Here is a 22,407-nt window from a genome sequence, read left to right on the forward strand (position 1 = left end):
GACCCTCAAGGCATTAAAGGAGGGGTTTGGAGTGATATCTGAACTGTCATATCTCTGCAAAGACTGTGTGTGTGTGTGTGTGTGTGTGTGTGTACTCACCTAGTTGTACTCACCTAGTTGAGGTTGCGGGGGTCGAGTCCGAGCTCCTGGCCCCGCCTCTTCACTGATCGCTACTAGGTCACTCTCCCTGAGCCGTGAGCTTTATCATACCTCTGCTTAAAGCTATGTATGGATCCTGCCTCCACTACATCGCTTCCCAAACTATTCCACTTACTGACTACTCTGTGGCTGAAGAAATACTTCCTAACATCCCTGTGATTCATCTGTGTCTTCAGCTTCCAACTGTGTCCCCTTGTTACTGTGTCCAATCTCTGGAACATCCTGTCTTTGTCCACCTTGTCAATTCCTCTCAGTATTTTGTATGTCGTTATCATGTCCCCCCTATCTCTCCTGTCCTCCAGTGTCGTCAGGTTGATTTCCCTTAACCTCTCCTCGTAGGACATACCTCTTAGCTCTGGGACTAGTCTTGTTGCAAACCTTTGCACTTTCTCTAGTTTCTTCACGTGCTTGGCTAGGTGTGGGTTCCAAACTGGTGCCGCATACTCCAATATGGGCCTAACATACACGGTGTACAGGGTCCTGAATGATTCCTTATTAAGATGTCGGAATGCTGTTCTGAGGTTTGCTAGGCGCCCATATGCTGCAGCAGTTATTTGGTTGATGTGCGCTTCAGGAGATGTGCCTGGTGTTATACTCACCCCAAGATCTTTTTCCTTGAGTGAGGTTTGTAGTCTCTGACCCCCTAGACTGTACTCCGTCTGCGGCCTTCTTTGCCCTTCCCCAATCTTCATGACTTTGCACTTGGTGGGATTGAACTCCAGGAGCCAATTGCTGGACCAGGTCTGCAGCCTGTCCAGATCCCTTTGTAGTTCTGCCTGGTCTTCGATCGAGTGAATTCTTCTCATCAACTTCACGTCATCTGCAAACAGGGACACCTCAGAGTCTATTCCTTCCGTCATGTCGTTCACAAATACCAGAAACAGCACTGGTCCTAGGACTGACCCCTGCGGGACCCCGCTGGTCACAGGTGCCCACTCTGACACCTCGCCACGTACCATGACTCGCTGCTGTCTTCCTGACAAGTATTCCCTGATCCATTGTAGTGCCTTCCCTGTTATTCCTGCTTGGTCCTCCAGTTTTTGCACTAATCTCTTGTGTGGAACTGTGTCAAACGCCTTCTTGCAGTCCAAGAAAATGCAATCCACCCACCCCTCTCTCTCTTGTCTTACTGCTGTCACCATGTCATAGGACTCCAGTAGGTTTGTGACACAGGATTTCCCGTCCCTGAAACCATGTTGGCTGCTGTTGATGAGATCATTCCTTTCTAGGTGTTCCACCACTCTTCTCCTGATAATCTTCTCCATGATTTTGCATACTATACATGTCAGCGACACTGGTCTGTAGTTTAATGCTTCATGTCTGTCTCCTTTTTTAAAGATTGGGACTACATTTGCTGTCTTCCATGCCTCACGCAATCTCCCTGTTTCGATAGATGTATTGAATATTGTTGTTAGGGGTACACATAGCACCTCTGCTCCCTCTCTCAATACCCATGGGGAGATGTTATCTGGCCCCATTGCCTTTGAGGTATCTAGCTCACTCAGAAGCCTCTTCACTTCTTCCTCGGTTGTGTGCACTGTGTCCAGCACTTGGTGGTGTGCCCCACCTCTCCGTCTTTCTGGAGTCCCTTCTGTCTCCTCTGTGAACACTTCTTTGAATCTCTTGTTGAGTTCTTCACATACTTCACGGTCATTTCTTGTTGTCTCTCCTCCTTCCTTCCTTAGCCTGATTACCTGGTCCTTGACTGTTGTTTTCCTCCTGATGTGGCTGTACAACAGTTTCGGGTCAGATTTGGCTTTCGCTGCTATGTCATTTTCATATTGTCTTTGGGCCTCCCTTCTTATCTGTGCATATTCGTTTCTGGCTCTACGACTGTTCTCCTTATTCTCCTGGGTCCTTTGCCTTCTATATTTCTTCCATTCCCTAGCACACTTGGTTTTTGCCTCCCTGCACCTTTGGGTAAACCATGGGCTCATCCTGGCTTTTTCATTAATCCTGTTACCCTTGGGTACAAACCTCTCCTCAGCCTCCTTGCATTTTGTTGCTACATATTCCATCATCTCATTAACTGGCTTCCCTGCCAGTTCTCTGTCCCACTGAACCCCGTTCAGGTAGTTCCTCATTCCTGTGTAGTCCCCTTTCTTGTAGTTTGGCTTCATTCGTCCTGGCCTTCCTGCTTCTCCCTCCACTTGTAGCTCTACTGTGTATTCGAAGCTTAAAACCACATGGTCACTGGCCCCAAGGGGTCTTTCATATGTGATGTCCTCGATATCTGCACTACTGAAGGTGAATACTAAGTCCAGCCTTGCTGGTTCATCCTCTCCTCTCTCTCTTGTAGTGTCCCTTACGTGTTGGCACATGAAGTGTGTGTGTGTGTGTGTGTGTGTACTCACCTATTTGTACTCACCTATTTGTGGTTGCAGGGGTCGAGTCTTAGCTCCTGGCCCCGCCTCTTCACCGGTTGCTACTGGGCCCTCTCTCTCCCCGCTCCATGAGATTTATCAAACCTCGTCTTAAAACTGTGTATGGTTCCTGCCTCCACTACGTCATTTTCTAGGCTATTCCACTGCCTGACAACTCTATGACTGAAGAAATACTTCCTAATATCTCTCTGACTCATTTGTGTCTTCAACTTCTAATTGTGGCCTCTTGTTTCTGTGTCCCCTCCCTGGAACATCCTGTCTTTGTCCACCTTGTCTATTCCACGCAGTATTTTATATGTTGTTATCATGTCTCCCCTGACCCTCCTGTCCTCCAGTGTCGTCAGGCCGATTTCCCTTAATCTTTCTTCATAGGACATTCCCCTTAGCTCTGGAACTAACCTTGTCGCAAACCTTTGTACTTTCTCTAGTTTCTTGACGTGCTTTATCAAGTGCGGGTTCCAAACAGGTGCTGCATACTCCAGTATGGGCCTGACATACATGGTGTACAGTGTCTTGAACGATTCCTTACTAAGGTATTGGAATGCTGTTCTCAGGTTTGCCAGGCGCCCATATGCTGCAGCAGTTATCTGATTGATGTGTGCTTCCGGAGACATGCTCGGTGTTATACTCACCCCAAGATCTTTCTCCTTGAGTGAGGTTTGCAGTCTTTGGCCACCTAGCCTATACTCTGTCTGTGGTCTTCTGTGCCCTTCCCCTATCTTCATGACTTTGCATTTGGCAGGATTAAATTCGAGAAGCCATTTGCTGGACCAGGTGTCCAGTCTGTCCAGGTCTCTTTGAAGTCCTGCCTGGTCCTCATCTGATTTAATTCTCCTCATTAACTTCACATCATCTGCAAACAGGGACACTTCTGAGTCTAACCCTTCCATCATGTCATTCACATATACCAGAAATAGCACTGGTCCTAGGACCGACCCCTGTGGGACCCCGCTCGTCACAGGTGCCCACTGTGATACATCATTACGTACCATGACTCGTTGTTTGTATAATACTAATGTTCTATCATATATTTACATATTTACAATCACTGGACATGGTTTTAAAACTGCTGGAGCTTGTGGAACTCCTTGAAACAAGGCACCATGCACAGAGGCACCTTACATTCCTCACACATAAACCGAGTGTCTTTGCGTCTTTGTTGCCGTCGTTTTGTTTGTGCACAGACAATGCATCTCTTCTGAGCAAATTTCTTCTGAGTTGAAGGAAGCTGTATTTTGAAATGATCACCTTCTCTCCTCAAACGCTTGGGTATATCCTGAGGAATTCGAGGATCATGTTGTATAGCAGGTGTTGTTACCTGGTACTTCATTATGAGTTGTCTGACAACAGACAAACAAAATTCACCATACGGTGGTCTGTTGCCAGTCTTTATTTGGTACATATTATATGCATTGAGCATTGAAATGTCCATGAGATGGAAGAAAAGTTTCATGTACCACTTGTAACTCTTACGAACACAGTCAACAAAACCAATCTGCATGTCACACTTGTCAACCAAGCGCATGTTTTGTGTATAATCAATCACTGACACTGGTTTTCGAATACGTTCATTAGTCACTCGATCAACTTTGCCACTGTCTTGCATTTCATTACGGTGACTGGTTGTCAACAATGTGACATCTCGTTTGTCATGCCATGATGTCATTGGCAGTAAACACCTGCACGTCATCACCACGAGCACCTGCGTTGAGCCTGGGCATATGTTTACGATTAGAACGCACTGTGCCACACACATCTGTCTTGTTCACTCGCATGAAATCACTGAGTAATGGGCTTGTGTACCAGTTATCGGTATATAATGTATGCCCCTTACCAAGATAAGGTGCCATCATGTTTCTCACTACGTCACCTGAGATCCCCAATAACATCTTGGTATCTTTCAATGTTTTACTACCCGTGTATACAACAATATCCAACACCAGGCCACTGTCACAATCACAGAGTACAAACAGTTTTATACCAAAGCGTTTCCTCTTGCTCGGTATATACTGCTTGAATGACAGTCTACCTTTGAACAAAATCAAAGACTCGTCAATTACAAGATTCTTGAATGGATAAAAGTATATCCTGAACTTTTGTTTGAGATACATGAAAACATTTCTAATCTTGTATAACCTGTCACTTCTGTCAAGCCTGGTTTTGTCAGAGAAGTGCAACATATGTAAGAGTAAGATAAACCTGTTCACTGGTATGATTTCACTGAAGACCGGGGTAGAAATTAGCCGATCTGTGGACCAGTATGCTTTTATATTATGCTTATAGACGTGGGGCATAAGCATTATTGTTGCAAAAAGCAAATACATTTCTGCAACAGTCGTCTCTTTCCACCTGTGTAGTCTTGACTGTGGTGATAAGATCGTATTTGCCATGGTGTACTCAAAATACTTATTACTTTCCCTGACAATAATTTCCATCAATGGCTGGTCAAAGAATAATTCAAAGAATTCCAGTTCATTGGCCGTGGTTCCAAGGGGACAAGTAGGTAGAATTCCACTTTGAGAATCATCGAAGTGGTGAGGCTTGGAAACAAAATTGGGATTTTGCTGCCAATCCCACATACGGTTTGCTGGTGGATACTGGACATCATAGGGTGGTTGTGGTTGTGGTTGTGGTGGGCTGGTGGCTGGCGCTCCGCTTTGTCCTTGAACTGACGAGTCAGCAGCATGGGTCCCAGCGTGGCCTGGTGAGTCACGCATGGCGGTGCCACTACCATCACCACTAACACCATCCACTGATGCCTGTGGTCTATCCATGCCAAGTGTAGCCACATCATCCTCACTATCACTACCTAAAATTGGTGTTGGGCCACGGGATGTACTCCGTCCCCTGGGCACAGCATAGGGTACACTACCCGAGCGCATGCGGCGGCGAACATACCGACGCTTCACTGGTGAATATGATTCCTCACTATCACTACTCGATTGATCGTCGAGCGCAATAAAATCACAGTCCACGTCACTATCATCATTACTGAAGTCAGAGGCCTGGCCACGCGAAAATATTAGTTTTCTCTTGCGATGAGGAACAACCGACCGTGAGTCACGAGTGCCCACACCAGAGGTAGAAGGTTGAGGATCGTCAGGGTTTTCTGCACTATTATCGATATCCTGGTCATTCTTTTCGGGTGTAGAATTCGTCTTCATTTCCACTTCCATCAGTGTCAGAACTATCAGATAGGAAGAGGAGAGTCCCAATTTTCCGGGGAGTGAGAGCTGACTTGCGACGAGGCATGGTGAACAAGGGTAACTGAGCCAGCGTTCCCACAATGCTATGCGGGCGCCTAGATTTTTTGTTTATGGCGCACACCCACCACGCAGACCCGTTCTCCCACATGTAGGCCTATGAGCGTTTTTGCGCTAAATTTGACGGAGCTAGAATTTTGGCATAGATCTACGGTTTGGACACTCAACGTAAAGCCGTTGATCTATGGGACGGACCCTGAAAGGGTTAAAAATGGGAACTACATTTGCCGTCTTCCATACCTCAGGTAGTTGCCCAGTTTCCAGGGACGTGTTGAAGATTGTGGTAAGTGGCACGCACAACATATCTGCTCCCTCTCTAAGGACCCACGGGGAGATGTTGTCCGGTCCCATTGCCTTTGAGGTATCGATGTCCCTTAGCAGTTTCTTCACCTCCTCCTCATCTGTATGTATGTCGTCCAACACTTGTTGGTGTATTCCTTGCTGGTGTCCCCATCTGGTCTGTCCCCCCTGAGTCCTTCCTGTCTCTACTGTAAATACTTCCTTAAATCTCGTGTTGAGCTCCTCACATACCTCTTGATCGTTTCTTGTGAGTTCTCCACCTTCTTTCCTCAGCCTTATCACCTGGTCCTTGACTGTTGTTTTCCTCCTAATGTGGCTATACAGCAGTTTCGGGTCAGATTTGACTTTCGATGCTATGTCGTTTGCATACTGTCGCTGGGCCTCCCTCCTTATCTGTGCATACTCGTTTCTGGCTCTTCTACTAATCTCCTTGTTTTCCTGGGTCCTATGCCTCCTGTACCTTTTCCATTCTCTGTTGCACTTAGTTTTTGCCTCCCTACACCTTCGGGTAAACCAAGGACTCGTTTTGGTCTTCCTATTATTTCTGTTTCCCTTGGGAACAAACCTTTCCTCTGCCCCCTTGCACTTTGTTGCCACATATTCCATCTCGTTTACTGATTTTCCTACCATTTCTTTGTCCCATTGAACCTCCTGCAGGAAGTTTCTCATACCTGTGTAGTCCCCCCTTTTATAGTTTGGCCTGTCCCCTTCGGTTCCTGTTACCTTCTCCACTTGTAACTCTACTATATAATCAAAACTCATAACCACGTGATCGCTAGCTCCAAGGGGCCTCTCGTAAGTGATGTCCTCAATGTCTGAACTGCTCAGGGTGAACACAAGATCCAGTCTTGCTGGCTCATCCTCCCCTCTCTCTCTTGTTGTGTCCCTGACATGTTGATGCATGAGGTTTTCAAGTACCACATCCATCATCTTGGCTTTCCATGTTTTGGGACCCCCATGTGGCTCCAGGTTTTCCCAGTCGATCTCCCTGTGGTTGAAATCGCCCATTACCAGTAACTTTGCTCTGCTCGAGTGAGCTCTTCTTGCCACCTCAGCCAGTGTGTCCACCATCACCCTGTTGTTTTCTTCGTACTCCTCTCTTGGCCTCCTGCAGTTCTGTGGTGGGTTATACATCACTCCAATGACTACTTTATGTTCTCCGGACTGAATTGTACCTACAATGTAGTCTCTTTCTCCAATCATGTCCATGCCTTCCATTTCCTCAAATCCCCATTGGTGTTTTATGAGCAGTGCAACCCCTCCTCCCCCTCTACTCCTTCTATCTTTCCTCAGGATCTGATATCCCATTGGGAAGATTGTGTCTGTTATTGTCTCAGCGAGTTTTGTTTCTGTGACTGCTATGATGTCTGGGGATTTTTCATTGATTCTTTCGTTCCACTCCTCATGTTTATTCGTTATTCCATCCGCGTTTGTGTACCAAACTTTCAGTTTCTTTTCTATCATTGTAGTCATGCAAGAATATTGAGGTTGGGGGAGCGAGAGCCTTGGTGGGGGCCTATATGGGGCTGTGGTGTAGGTGGGGTTTGTGATGATGGGGGTGGGGTCAGAATGCCCATAAGGGACAGCTGTTGGGGTGAGGATTGTGATATGGGGGTTGGTGGCAGAGGGGACAGTGAGTGGGTTGTAGTATAGGTTGCTCAGTTGTGTTGGGAATGTCGCAGTTGGAGTCTTTTGGTGGGAGATTCTGGGGGGTGTGTTTGCCCTTCCTCCTGTGTCTGGGTCCTGCTCATCTTCGTCATTGCCTCTCGTTCCTCCTTGCGTCTCTGTACCCTCTCTTTCAGTGTAGTCCTTTCTTCTTGTGTTCTGTCGCGGTCGAGGTATACTCTCTGGTACCCCTGTTTGTCCCTCAGTCTTGCTTTCTCTTGCAGAATCCTGGTTCGAACTGATTCTTCCTTGAAAATTACTTTGACAGGCCGTATCCTTCCACTCGCAAACCGCCCAATTCTCTGAAAATTTGTCACCTGGGTCATATCGCCCTCACCTATTGTTTTCATGGTGCCTTCAATCATTTTTTTCTCCTCCTGTTTTATTTCTTCGAAGTTGTCCCCCTTGGCTTCTTGGAGCCTGTACACAAAAACTGACCTCGCCCTTTCCTCCTCCCACTGAGTCTCCATCTGCTTCCTCTGAGGCATTTTATTTCCTTCCATTGACATGTTCTTGCCTTCAGTCCCTGTCATATCTGAAACTTCTATTCTCATTGAACTGTCTTTCATGACCAGCTGTCCCTTGCTACTGCAGTTGGCTGTTAGAATCTCTGCATATAGCATACCTTCATTGTCTTCGGACCTGTCATTTGATCTTAGTGTGCTCCTCGTCTTTTCCCTGGCCCCACGTGGGTCTGATAGAGCCTTCGCGTATGGCATGTCTCCTTTGTTGCTTACCGTCCCCTTGTCTGTGCCTGACATTGAATTTCCTGATGTCACATCTGAATTGTCATTTGTCTCTCTAATCTGTTTCAGGCTTTGCAGTTTCTCTTCTAAGCACTGTATCCTAGCTTCTGCTGCTAAGACCTGTACTTCCCACTTCCTGCACTCTTCAGCTATCCGCTCCTCCATTTTCTTACCAAGCTCTACTATCTTCCTTCCCCACTCTTCCTCCCTTTTTTGGAGCTCTAACTCCCAGTCTTTCCTCCCTGGTTCGTCCACCAGATCTCTGGTTTTCTGTCCTCTAGGGCCACCCATATTTTTTTTTTTTTTTTTTACCACAGACAGAAAGTTAGAGGAGGGAGAGGGTGAGAGGGGGAGAGAGAAAGGGTAGAAAGAGGGAGAGAGAGGAGAGAGTATGGGGGTGAGGGATAAGACCAAGGGGGAGAGAGAGAGAAATGTGAGGGGGGAGAGAAAGGGTAGAGAGAGGGAAAAAGGAAAAAGAGAGGGAGAGAGAGAGAGAGGGAGAAAGGAGGGTGAGGGAAAAGGCTATGAGAGAGAGAAATGCGAGGGAGGGGTAGAAATATAGAAAAAGGGAGATGGAGAGAGAAGCCTATAGAGAGAGAGGAGGGTGAGGGATAGGGTTATGGGAGTGAGAGAGAGAGAGAGAGAGAGTAGGGGGAAGGGGAGAGAAAAAGGCTATGAGAGAGAGAAACGTGAGGGAGGGGGAGAGAGAAAGATAGGAGGGAGGAGGGAGTGAAGGCAAGAGTGGGGGAGGGGAAAGGTCTGTGGGGGGGTGAGGGGACACGGTCAAATTCCAAGGATCAGCTGTGTGAATGAGTGGGTGTGTGTACTCACCTAGTTGTGGTTTCAGGGGTCAAGACTCAGCTCCTGGCCCCGAGTGTGTATGTGTGTGCATGCGTGAGTGTTTCTTTTTTTTGGTTACCCTGCCTCGGTGGTATACAGCCAACATGTTAAAAAAAAAAAAAAAAAAAAAAAAAAGCTTTGAAATCTTGTAAATGAATGTTGCAAGGAATGTGTACAATGTTTATTCTGGACCCTATTTTTAAATTGGCAATTTTTAATTTTGTGTGAAATTTCTGATCACTTTATTGGGTAATTGAAATAGGTAAATGGACAGTTTTTTGTACTCATTCAATAAAATGGAATGAATACTAGTGAAATAACAATAAGTTTGGTCAACTGGAACAATGGAATTGGCTTAAAACAGGAATCAAAGTGGGCAAAATCACAAGGACCACTAACTTTGTAAGAGCATAATTCCATAAGTTTTCCATTAAATTTCGTACTTTTGGTTTCATTACCTTCAGAAAAAGTTTCTCTATCATTTCATGAGAATTTTTTTTTTAATTCTTGGACTATGAGAGCAATTCTCAGATCAAGGGTCTGGACCCTGAAAGGGTTAACCAAATGTTTAGGGAGATTTTAACCAGTTGAGAAAATAATTTTTGTTGGGGACCTAAATGATAAAGTGGGAGAAATTGTTGTAGGAGGTGTAGCAGGTAAGTTTGGAGTGCCTAGGGTAAATGATAATGGGGGCCTTTAATTGATCTATGTATAGAAAGAGATTTGGTAATGTGCATTTTAAGAAAATGAGAATAAATAGGTACAAGAGATACAATATAGGACAGTAGTTTGTTAGACTATGTATTATTAGTAGATACAACACTGATGGGTATCCTTCTGGATGTGCATGTGCGAGCAGGACAGCGGGAATTTTCCCCTTGTCTAGTGGGTTCTCGAGCAATCTGCCTGTGGGTCAGGCCATTGTCTTTGCTGGGAAATCTAGCTTCCTTCCCTGCCACCCCAGTCTCAGTGTTCTGTACATACACGTCCCGTACAATTACCAGATCTGTGTTTGTGAATTGGGTTTTGGTCTTTTCATTCCCATATTTTGTATCTGCGAAGCAACCATGGTACCCAAGAGGCATGCAAGTGATGCCAGTAGTGGCAAGAAAAGCTTTAAGCATTTAAGTCTTGGACTTATGAAAAAAATTGAGATATTAGACAAGCTTAAAACTGGTACGCATGTATTGGACATGGCTAGAGCTTATGGTCTTAATGAAACATCAGTTCATACAAAAGTGAGGCAAATATACAGCCATAAGCAGTGAATAACCCAGGTTGTCATCTCCTGAAAAGAATGACATATAGACGACAACTACCTGAATAAACTGGCTTACTGACTTAGACTTACTGACTCGACTTACTGACTCCCTCTCCACTCCGTTAAGAATTATTGACATATACCAGCAACCACAATATAAGGTAAGAAATATTCTGTAACATTCATAGCCTTAAGCAGTGTATTAAACATAATACATAATGACAGTGAACAACTGTTACATTATCATTTTTATTTTTGTAAGATTTGTAGACCTAAAAAAAAAAAAAAAAAAAAAAAAAAAGTTTAGCATTTTGGGGGGTCCCAGAAACATAACCCTATTTTTCCTATAAGTTTTTCAGTTTGTTTAACACGGATTCGTCTGACACTGCATTTTCAGGAACTACTGTGGTAATCGATGGTCTACTGTACATAAATTCAGAAGGGAATGAGTGAGTTCATTAAGTGATGTGTCAGGACATTATTTTGATGTTTCATTTCTGCAGGTGGTCAGTGGTCGACTAGTGGCAGCCATGATGTTCGACTCTTTGAACTGTCTAAGTCAGTCCACTGGGTGGTCGACCCAAGTGGAGACCGAAAGAGAAAAGTAATTCCAGGAGATGACTCAGATGATGAGGATGGCAACAAACCAGTGCTTACTAGTGATATTTACAGAGCTAGACAACAAAAGAAAATGAAATAAAGCTATCTCACCTACTATATTATGTACCAGGTTGTAATGGCTGTGGGCTACTGACAGCAACACCATGGTTGGTCAGGCAGCCAACAAGGAAGTTTTGCCTCAGGGCAGACTGCAAGGGTAGAACCCTTGAGATCAGTCACAGGTATGGTGGGAATCTGATGATGTACCATTATCAATGTTGTAAATCATCTCTCTACACAAGAGGTTTCTGTTGAAGATTGTGTATGATAGTAGGTATATGACACAGCTCAAACTTCTTAATCTTACTAAGTTCATAGAGTAATCAGGTTTTAGACATTCTGATATTTCATATCATTATGAGATTGTTGATGTTGTATTCAGTGTCAAAGATAAAAGATATTTACCAAGACTGATTGCAATATCTTAAAAAGTCTCTGAGTATGTTGTGAGCAAACATTTTTAACTGTGATATGGAGTACCAGTATTGCAGTGATCGCTGACCAAAATTCAGGTCATTGTATAATTTATCTTCGCAGAAGTCTTTTATTTTCTCATTTAAATTAAAATACCAAGTTCTGTAAAGAGCTACGAGGTGCAGTTGTGTTCTGCATCACATCCCATAATACTGGGGCTCAGTTCAGGGGCAAGGTAAGATTAACAGACTGACAGATGCATTCAGCTGCCAGCCACAGCTGGTTGTCTTCATGATGAGTCTCAGAGTTGAACTTTAATATACACAAGGGTATCACTGAGTTATAGTAGTTATCCATGCCAAGGATGTGAGGATTTGATTTTATAGAAACTTCTTGCTGGTATTAAATAAAAACAAATTTAGCAATACACAAGGCCCTGTTTTGAGAATAATGTATTATTAATGTAAATATTATGTTTTATGGTAAGAGATGCAAGAAATTTTCTGAAGATTAGCTATCATCATCTTTAGCATATTAATTGTTTTTCCATATTTTAATCAACTTTCAATGCTATGACCAGCATGTGAACCTAGGAATCCTAAGCTCAGGGACCCACATGTACTCTAAAATTTCCGATCTTAGTTTCGTGTTATTGTGAGATTTGTAGTCATGACTTAAGAATTATTGAGAGATTGTTCTATTCTAATCATGCCTGAGTGCTAAGGGAAACTAGGTAAGATAATTGTGAGTCATAATTATCAGTGCATAAATTGCTAAATTTTTATTCTGTAAATGTTGTCTTGAGGAATGAAAAATTGTACAAGCCAGCATGTATAGAAGGTAAATCAGGTTCACCAAACCAGCAAGTTGGCTGCACTTTTTCAAAGATTTCTTGAAACCCAATAAATACGAAGACTCCAGGTGTACAAAGTGAGACCTTCAGAGATCATATTCAACTTACCAGTATTAAAATTGAAAATACAAAATGTGACAGAATATGTTAGTCTAAGCCAAAAAAAAAAGTTGATGAAGGGCAATAAGTCTTTAAAAGTGAAATGAAAATTTTTTTTGTCTCGAGTTTCATAGCTATTTTGAAATGAAAAGTACAAATAATGTATGTGTATATATATTGTGTGTATGTGTATGTATATAGTAATCAGTTTTGTAGTTCAGATTAATGGCACAACATGCCAAGCTAATTTTATTTTTGAAACTGTGAAGAATTTAAACAAAAATATCATCATAAAATGTAATCTAAATCTGATTCTTATTCATATAATAAAATGTTCTATAGATCAGTTAATTCAGTGTAATTTATATTTGTATATGTCCATGTACAGGCCTTGAAAATTGAGGTTGTAATGCAAGTATAAATAGCAAGCATATATTTAGGAAACAGACAACACTGTAGGTGATGAAGCTGATAAACACATCATCAGGAAGTATTTAAGAGTTCTCAGAGAGCTGTAGGATCTTTAAGCTTTGCCACATTTTTTTGTGACTATCATAATCACGAGTTTCTTCATGCATCAGTATTGTTTAAAAATTGTCTCGAGGTGTACCTTTAGGTATTTCAGAACTGCAGTGTGTATTAATATATTTTATTGTATCTTTGTGTAGTTTTGATGTATCATTAAGGTTATAAATTATTACTACAATATCCCAGTATGCATTACTTCATCTTTTACCACTTCCTCTCTTTTTCTACTCTGTAGCTACTTTCCTCTCTTTACCAATAGTTCCTACCACTTTTCCTCTCTTCACCAACACTTCTTACCCTTGTGACAGTGTTAAAGTTCTAACATATTGTGTTTCCTGTTGCATTATAAATGCACCCATGTTCACCAGATTTTTTATACAATAATAATAATATGTTACTTCTCTAATAAAAAGAAAATGTGTTCATTATTTCCATCTCATTTATGCTAATCATCATCATTCAACAAACCGGCTGTATCCCACCGAGGCATGGCGCCCCAAAAAGAAAAACAAAAGTTTCTCTTTTTAACTTTGGTAATGTATACAGGAGAAGGGGTTACTAGCCCCTTGCTTCCAGCATTTTAGTCGCCTGTTACGACATGCATGGATTTATACTAATATTTAAATATAATTTGATTTTTTCTAATCAATTATTGCTTCATCTTTGCAAACCCCTCAAGGGAGGTTCCTTGACACTGGTGAGGGGCTCTTGATCTAGGGAATTGGATCTGTGCTCTGGTTCCCTGAATTGAGCCTAAATACCTTCCACCCCCCACATGTGCTGCATAATCCTACAGGTTTAGCACTCCCCTATAATTTTAATAATAAATAATATCTTTGCAAAGCTGTTGAAGAGTAATTAATGAACCATGACCCATAAGGGTTAATTAACACTTACTTTTTAACCCTTAAACGGTCCAAACGTATATATACGTCCACTCGCGCAGTGCCCCGAATATTTTGAATTTTTTTTTTTTTTATGTAGAAAAAAGAGCACATTTTTTAAGTGTTTTAGAATAAAAAAAATTAGGGTCAGTACTTGCCGAGATATGAGGCCGCGGAGTTGGCACTTGGCGATCACCTGACAGCAACATGGAGCACTGCCACTTGCAGAAATTCTACATATTTGCCATTTTCTTCCATTTTTTTTTTCTTGGTTTTCATGATATGATAATTATGTTTTATAGTAAATCTTTTGATTTCAATGCCAATTGTTGTTTATACACCAGTATTATATATGAAATTATTATCATAATTTCATAAACACACATGTACACACTGACAGGTGATTTTGCACACCTGGCTGAATCACATTCTATTATCTACAACTATATACAAGTATTTACATGTCCCACTTATGTTTCTAAAACTCCACGATTGTATGATACTCCATGAAGCATGGATTCATACAGAGTGCCACCCCACACTGGTGACAAATGAATCGTGTGTCCTTCTGCTGTTGGGGTCGTTTTTTGGTGGTAGCGCACACAATAAACATTTTCTGGGCATTCTTCTTTTGGATAGGTGGTATTGGTACCAGATACTGACAGGAGTAATTCAGTCTGGCACTTCCCCCACTGGCTGTGGTTGGGGGACAGGTTGTGGCGTGACAGGTCGCTGTTGAGGGGCAGGTACAGGTGTGGTACCATACTTGCTATCTGTTTGACAACATTCAGAGAGAATTCTGCAAAACGTTGTCGTTTTCCAGTCTTTATTTCATACATATTGAATGCATCGAGCACTGCAATGTCTACAAGGTGAAAAAACAGTTTTATATACCACTTGCGACTCCTACGCACACAGTCAACAAACTCTATCATCATGTCACACTTGTCAACTAGTTGCATATTTTTCGTATAGTCCACCTCTTCAAGGGGGGCTCCTTGGCGTGGTGAAGAGGCTCTTGGTCTGAGGAATTAGACCTGTCGGTCTTCTTCCTCAGACCGAACCTAATTACCCCCCATTCTCCCCTCCCCTATCCCATCCTCCCCTTTTTCCATTCCTCCTCCTCCCCACCCCTCCCTTTTGCCCTTCCTCTTTTTGGCCTTTGGGATTTCTCCCACAGGCGTGCTAGTTCCTAGGTAGGGGAAAGGACACCGGGGTCCATCCCATTCCGTTGAGGTTCTTGGCGGTGGCGTAGTTTGCCGTGGAATCTGGATCGCCTGGGGATGTCCCGATCCCTCTCCGGTATCCTGGAGTAGTTTGGGTGTCTTTCGGGCGACGGGTGTATCTCTGGAAGCCACCTTTCGGATTCCGGGGGTGGTGGCCGAAGGAGGTATGCTTTGTGGCGAATATCCGGCCGCCCTCTCTTTTGTCCACCGAGGCAGCTCGGCAGATGTGAGGTTGCTATCCCGGATTGCTGGTTTACTGGCATGAAGGGTAGGGTATGGCACGGGTTCCATGCTGCATCTGCGCTACTAGCGGTGCTGAGGTCCTCTTGGGCGCGGAGGGAGATTTCCGGCCCTTTCATTCCTCCCTGCTCCCCCCTTTTTTTTATTCTTTTTTTTTAGTTTTATTTTCCTCTCTTTTTTTTTTTCTTAAAAACAAAGAGCAAAGGAGTAACCTAACCATGGAGAACCCAATCCATGAACCCACTACCCCCGGGCCCCTTCTTGATACCGCACCCCATTCTGACCCTGCCTTGTGTTTAGACCACTCTTCGGACACTCCTGATGCCCCTGTACCTCTTGCTGGTGCTGTTTCCTCACCCGCTTCAGGTACCGGGGCTTCGACTGACTCCTTCGATTTGTCTGAACTCCGCTCTCCTTTGACTATTCTTCCGGCTTCTCCCTCTGCGGTACGGCAATTTTCGAATCGCCCGCCCATTTCAGGCCGGACCAACTCCGGTCCTACTCCTAAACGCCACGTCAATCTCCTGATGATGCTCCTTCGTTACCTTCCCCCTCTACTCGGAAAAGACCGACACGTCAAGCACTCCCTCTCCACGCTCAGTTTCGGACCACACAATGGACTAAATTCTTTACTTTAAGACCGACTTATTCTTCTGCCTACCTTTCTGACTATAGTATTGGCAAAGCGCTCCTGCGTCATGTTGGTAGAGATATTTCATTTCATGCTCTCAAGAGCGGTACGCGCATCGTCACTGTCCAGAATGCTACCAAAGCTCATGAACTTTCTCTCCTTTCGAATATCGATACTACTCCTATCACTATTGAAAAACATCTTTCTCTCAATTCTTGTAGTGGTACTGTCATTCTGCCCCATACCATAGTCCAACAGAATTTCCAGTCATGTGGCAATGACATTCTTGAACAGCTGGAACTCCAGGATCTCCCAATCCTCAAAGTAGACACTTATGTCCTTCCTGCCCGGGGGCGGAGACGTTACCCTTGCAATGTGGCTCGTTTAACTTTTGACAGCCGAGAACTCCCGTCCTCTGTATATGTCGCGGGACATCGGTTACAAGTTCGAAAGGTGATACCTACACCGCAACAATGTAGAAATTGCTGGTGTTTTGGTCACCCAGCAAAATATTGCAGATTTATGGCCGAATGCCCAGTCTGTGGTGCCAACGACCATTCTAATACATCTTGCAGTCAACCTCCATCTTGCCTTAATTGTAATGAAGCTCACCCTTCGTACTCCGGCCGTTGCCAGGTCTACTTAAATGAATGTGAAATCCGTTGCCTCAAAGAGGCAGAAGGTCTCCCTAATGCTATGGCAGTTACTCATCTCCGCCTCCAAGGGAGACTACCCCGTGTTTCTTATTCTCGTGTTTCCAAACATCCCCCCACTTCTGGGGTCCCATCTTCTGCAGCCGCCTCTGTTGTTACACCTCCCATAGCCACTCCGGCATCTAATCCTTTTGCTGTCCTTGGCTCTGACATCCCGACTACAACTCAGTCTGTTCTCACATCTTCGCGTCCTTCCTCACACGCCCCAGTATAGACAAGACCTCGTACGACACCTAATACCAATCGCCCCTCTACTCAGAAATCCAAAAAATCCACATTGCTCAAATCTTCTTTGCCCCTTCCTTCCCTTCTTCCACCTCCACACTTTACCTTTCCAGTCTCTGTACCTAGTTCTTCCCCTCTCTCTGGCTCTATTACAAGTGTGGAGATTCACCCTCCTCCTCGTACTATGCCTTCCACCCCCGTCCCCTCCCAAGTTTCTCCCTCTTCTGCCACCTCCCAGGTTTCTGCCTCTTCTGTCCCCCCCCCCCACACTTCATCTCCAGTCCCTTACACTCTTCCCTCCCCCTCTACTTTGGTACAGTCCATTACTGTCCCAATCTTTACTCACCCTCCTCCTTCTATCTCCAATATGGTCTCCCATACATCTTTGAATTCAGAAACACTTGAAGCCATTTCAGAATATATTGCAGAGACTAAACCTTCAATGGACACTGATTCACTTCCTGTTCCTTCTCTTCCCTCTCCTCCATCTTCACAACCCCATTCTTCGCAACGCTCCGTTCCTTCGCTGCTTGAACGTCTTCCAATGCCACCACACATTGACTTTTCTAACCCCTCTAGTCCGTAGGTGCCTTTACCTACAGATTCCTGGTATTTTCTTCATCGCCAATCATGGCCTATTTACAGTGGAATATCCGCGGCCTCAGGGGTAATCGGGGTGAGCTTCAGATGTTGCTTTCCAGGTTTTCCCCTGTTGGTGCTTGCTTACAAGAACCAAAATTACACTCGGCTGTTTTCCAACCTATCTCAGGTTATAATTTATTGTATTCTTCGGATCCTTTCTCAGATGGGACCTTTAATGAAAGTGCCCTTCTTCTACGCAATGATATTCCGTACTGTCAACTATTTGTCCATACCTCGCTGCATTACACTGCAGCCCGTATCCACTTGAATAAGTGGTTTACAATATGTTCTTTATATCTCTCTCCTTCTTGAGCATTTTCTATCCCAGACTTTGCCTTTCTTGTTTCATCCTTACCACCACCACTTCTGTTACTTGGTGATTTTAATGCCCACCATTTCCTCTGGGGGGGGTCTCATTGTGACTCACGTGGCATCCAGTTGGAGGCTTTTCTCGCCTCTCACCCCCTCCATGTTTTAAATACGGGTACTCCCACCCATTTTGATCCTCGTACTCATACTCTCTCTTGCATCGATCTATCAGTCTGCTCTTCCTCCACTGCACTAGACTTCACCTGGTCTGTTCTACCGGACTTACATGACAGTGATCATTTTCCAATCATTCTTACTTCTCCTTCCTATTCACCACCTTTCCGTAGAACTCGCTGGCAATTTGATCGGGCAAATTGGGATCTTTACTCACACCTCACTGCTTTTAGTGAGGTTCCTTCTTCATCCTCCATTGATGAGCTCCTACACCTCTTCTCGACATCAGTTTATACCGCAGCTTCTCATTCTATACCCCAAACCTCAGGCAGGCATTCTCAGAAGTGCGTGCCTTGGTGGTCTCCTGCTTGTGCTCGTGCAGTACGTTTGAAACGCGCTGCATGGGGCAGGTACCGGTACAATAGAACCGCTGAGAGACTTCTTGATTTTAAGCAGAAGCGTGCGATCGCTCGCCGTGTCATCCGTGAAGCTAAACGCACTTGTTGGCAAGACTGTTTCCACCATCACCTCTGCTTCTTCTATGAGTGCAGTCTGGAAAAAAGTGAGGAAATTGAGTGGTAAATACTCTCCTGACCCGGCTCCTGTTCTATGGGTCGCTTGTGTTGATGTAGCAAACCCTCTCGACGTTGCCATTGAACTTGGCACACATCTGGTCCGTATTTCCCGAGGGCTCCATCTATGCCCCTCGTTTCTTTCCTCAAAGTCTGCCAGAGAGTTAGTACCCTTGCACTTTTATTCTCTCAGAGAAGAACAGTATAATGTGCCTTTTACACTTCAAGAACTAGAGGCAACGCTCTCAGCTTGCTGATCATCGGCAGCTGGGCCTGACGACATTCATATTCGTATGTTACAACATTTACATCGGTCAGTCCTTGTAGTCCTCTTACACCTCTTCAATCTTATTTGGGCACAAGGAGTTCTTCCCCAGCTGTGGAAATCTGCCATTGTTCTCCCTTTCCGCAAACCGGGTACTACAGGACATGATGCTTCCCACTATCGTCCCATCGCTCTTACTAGTACAGTTTGCAAAGTGATGGAACGTCTCGTAAATCGACGTTTAATGTGGTATTTAGAGACACACAACAGTCTCTCCGCTAGTCAATATGGCTTTCGTAAGGGTCGTTCTACCATAGACCCCTTACTACGCTTGGACACGTATGTTCGTAATGCCTTTGCGAATAATCACTCAGTTATTGCCATATTTTTTGACCTTGAGAAGGCATATGACACAACTTGGAGGTATAATATTTTGGCCCAGGCCCATTTCTTAGGCCTCCGAGGCAATCTACCATCCTTCCTTAAGAACTTTTTAACTGACAGACATTTCCGTGTTCGAGTCAATAATGTTCTTTCCCCGGACTTCGTCCAAGCTGAAGGTGTCCCTCAGGGATGTGTTCTAAGCACAACACTTTTTCTCCTTGCTATAAATGATTTGGCCTCTGTTCTTCCACCCAATATTTGGTCATCACTCTATGTTGATGACTTCGCTATTGCTTGTGCAGGCGCTGACTGTCATCTCATTGCAGTTTCTCTCCAGCATGCGGTCGACTGTGTTTCCACTTGGGCCACCACGCATGGGTTTAAATTTTCAAGTACCAAAACTCACCAAATTACTTTCACTAGACGCTCTGTTATCTCCGATCATCCTTTGTATCTCTATGGCTCCCGTATCCCCGAACGTGATACAGTCAGGTTTCTAGGCCTTCTCTTTGACCGTAGGTTATCCTGGAAACCTCACATTACCTCTCTGAAGGCAACTTGTCACAGCCGGCTAAACCTTCTTAAAACCCTTGCTCATCTTTCCTGGGGAGCTGATCGTCGAACTCTGCTTCGCCTACATTCAGCCCTCGTTTTATCGAAACTCGATTATGGTGACCAGATTTATTCCGCGGCCTCTCCTGCTACTCTCTCTAGCCTTAACTCTATCCATCACCAAGGATTACATTTGTGCCTTGGTGCTTTTCGCTCTTCCCCTGTTGAGAGCCTCTATGCAGAAGCGAATGTTCCATCCTTGTCTGATCGCTGTGATGCCCATTGCCTTCGCTATGTACGCTCTCACGATCTCCACAATCCTTCCATTTATAGAATGGTCACCGATATTAGTAGACATTCTTTATTCGTTCGCCGCCCCTGTTTGCTCCGTCCCTTTTCTCTTCGCCTACATTCACTCGTCTTCCCTTCAGTTACCACCTTTATATGTTCATGTAGTATCTCACTTTTCCCTACCCCCCTGGGAAGTTCCAGCTGTTCGGGTCTGTTCTTTCTCACTCCCTTGCTCGACAGCTCAACTGCCTACGGCGGCTTCCCGCTCTCTTTTTCTTGATCACTTCCACTCCCATTCTCATGCCACCGCTGTGTACACAGATGGCTCTATGTCTTCATATGGCGTCGGATTCGCAGCAGTGTTTCCGGACAGCGTCGTGCGGGGGCATTTACTATCTTCGGCTAGCATTTTTACTGCTGAACTGTATGCCATTCTTGCAGCACTTATTCGTATTGCATCTATGCCTGTGTCATCATTTGTGGTAGTCTCAGACTCCCTTAGTGCTCTACAGGCTATACGAAAATTTGATACATCTCACCCCCTAGTTCTCCGTATCCAACTTTGGCTACGCCGTATCTCTATGAAGCATAAAGATACTGTATTATTTTTTGTTGGGTCCCTGGTCATGTCGACGTACAGGGCAATGAACAGGCAGACACTGCTGCGCGGTCAGCAGTACATGACCTACCAATTTCCTATAGAGGTGTTCTATTTCTGGACTATTTTGCTACAATAGCTGCCCACCTTTGCGCCCGTTGGCAACAACGTTGGTCAACTCTGCTTGGTAACAAACTTCATTCTATTAAACCGAGCATAGGTTACTGGCCGTCTTCTTGTCATCAGTGCCGTGGTTGGGAGACCACTCTCTCCCGTCTTCGCATTGGCCACACTCGTCTTACTCACGGGTATCTCATGGAAAGGCACCCTGTATCTCTCTGTGAGCAGTGTCAAGTTCCAGTATCGATTAGCCAGATTCTGTTAGACTGCCCTCTCTATCAACGAGCACGCAGAATTTACCTCCAACGCCGTCTTCGTTCTACTACTCTCTCTTTACCTTCCCTTCTTGCTGATGGACCCTCCTTTAATCCTGACTCTCTCATTGACTTCTTAACAACGACTGATTTACTCCACAAACTCTGATGATGATACCTTACGCACTCCCCTCAGCCCTTTCTAGCTCAGTCTCTTGCTGCCCTTTACCCTTTCACCATCCACTGCTCCGCTGTTATCCGTAACCTATTACTCATCCACCTCCCTTTTGCCACCTGATGCCCTCGCTTCCTTCCTGCCCTGCAGCGCTGTATAGCCCTTGTGGCTTAGCGCTTCTTTTTGATTATAATAATGGGCTTTGAACATGGGCTTTGAACATTGCAGTGAGGAGGCTAGAGGCAGTGGAGACGTTATGTTCGAAAGCAATATGAAGTGAATATTATGCAAAGACCTCAGAGTGTAGAAAATAAAAGGCAGTGTAGGGTTTCCAAGGGCACACCTGAGAGGGCTGAGGAGCAGCTGTTGAGGTGATTTGGAATTCTAGAGAGGTTGGAGAGGTAGGTATAGGATGACAAAGAAAATATATAAATCTGGAGAGGAAGGTAAGAGGGGTAGGGGGCATCCCAGAAACAGTTGGTGGAAGAGTGGTAAAGGAGGCTTTGAGCTTCAGGGGCTTGAGCATCCATCAGGCTCTTTTTTTTTTTTTTAACACATCGGCCATTTCCCACTGAGGCAGGGTGACTCAAAAAGAAAAACCCAAAAATAAAGAAAAAATTATCATCATTCAACACTTTCACCATCACTCATACATAATCACCGTCTTTGCAGAGGCACTCAGATACGACAATTTAGATGTCCCTCCAAACTGCCAATATCCCAAACCCCTCCTTTACAGTGCAGGCATTGTACTTCCCATTTCCAGGACTCAAGTCTGGCTAACTGGTTTCCTTGAATCCCTTCACAAAATATTACCCTGCTCACACTCCAACAGCTCATCAGGTCCCAAAAACCATTCATCTCCATTCACTCCTATTTAACATGCTCATGCATGCTTGCTGAAGTCCAAGCCCATCTCCCACAAAAACCTTATTTACCCCCTCCCTCTAACCTTTTCAAGGATGACCCCTACAGATTTA

General features: G+C 44.5%; 1 protein-coding gene across 1 annotated transcript in view; it reads left to right on the forward strand.

The window, feature by feature from the left end:
- The window catches only part of su(f) (cleavage stimulation factor subunit su(f)), a 353,693-nt gene extending 340,096 nt beyond the window's left edge, over nucleotides 1-13,597 (forward strand). The window contains exon 14 of the mRNA XM_070100805.1: nucleotides 11,122-13,597. Coding sequence (XP_069956906.1) covers nucleotides 11,122-11,318 — 197 coding nt within the window. The 3' untranslated portion in view covers nucleotides 11,319-13,597. The remainder of the gene's footprint in view (nucleotides 1-11,121) is intronic.
- Nucleotides 13,598-22,407: the final 8,810 nt, after the last annotated feature.

Source organism: Cherax quadricarinatus, chromosome 74 (assembly GCF_038502225.1).
Source record: "Cherax quadricarinatus isolate ZL_2023a chromosome 74, ASM3850222v1, whole genome shotgun sequence".
In the NCBI taxonomy this organism is placed as follows: Eukaryota; Metazoa; Arthropoda; class Malacostraca; order Decapoda; family Parastacidae; genus Cherax; species Cherax quadricarinatus.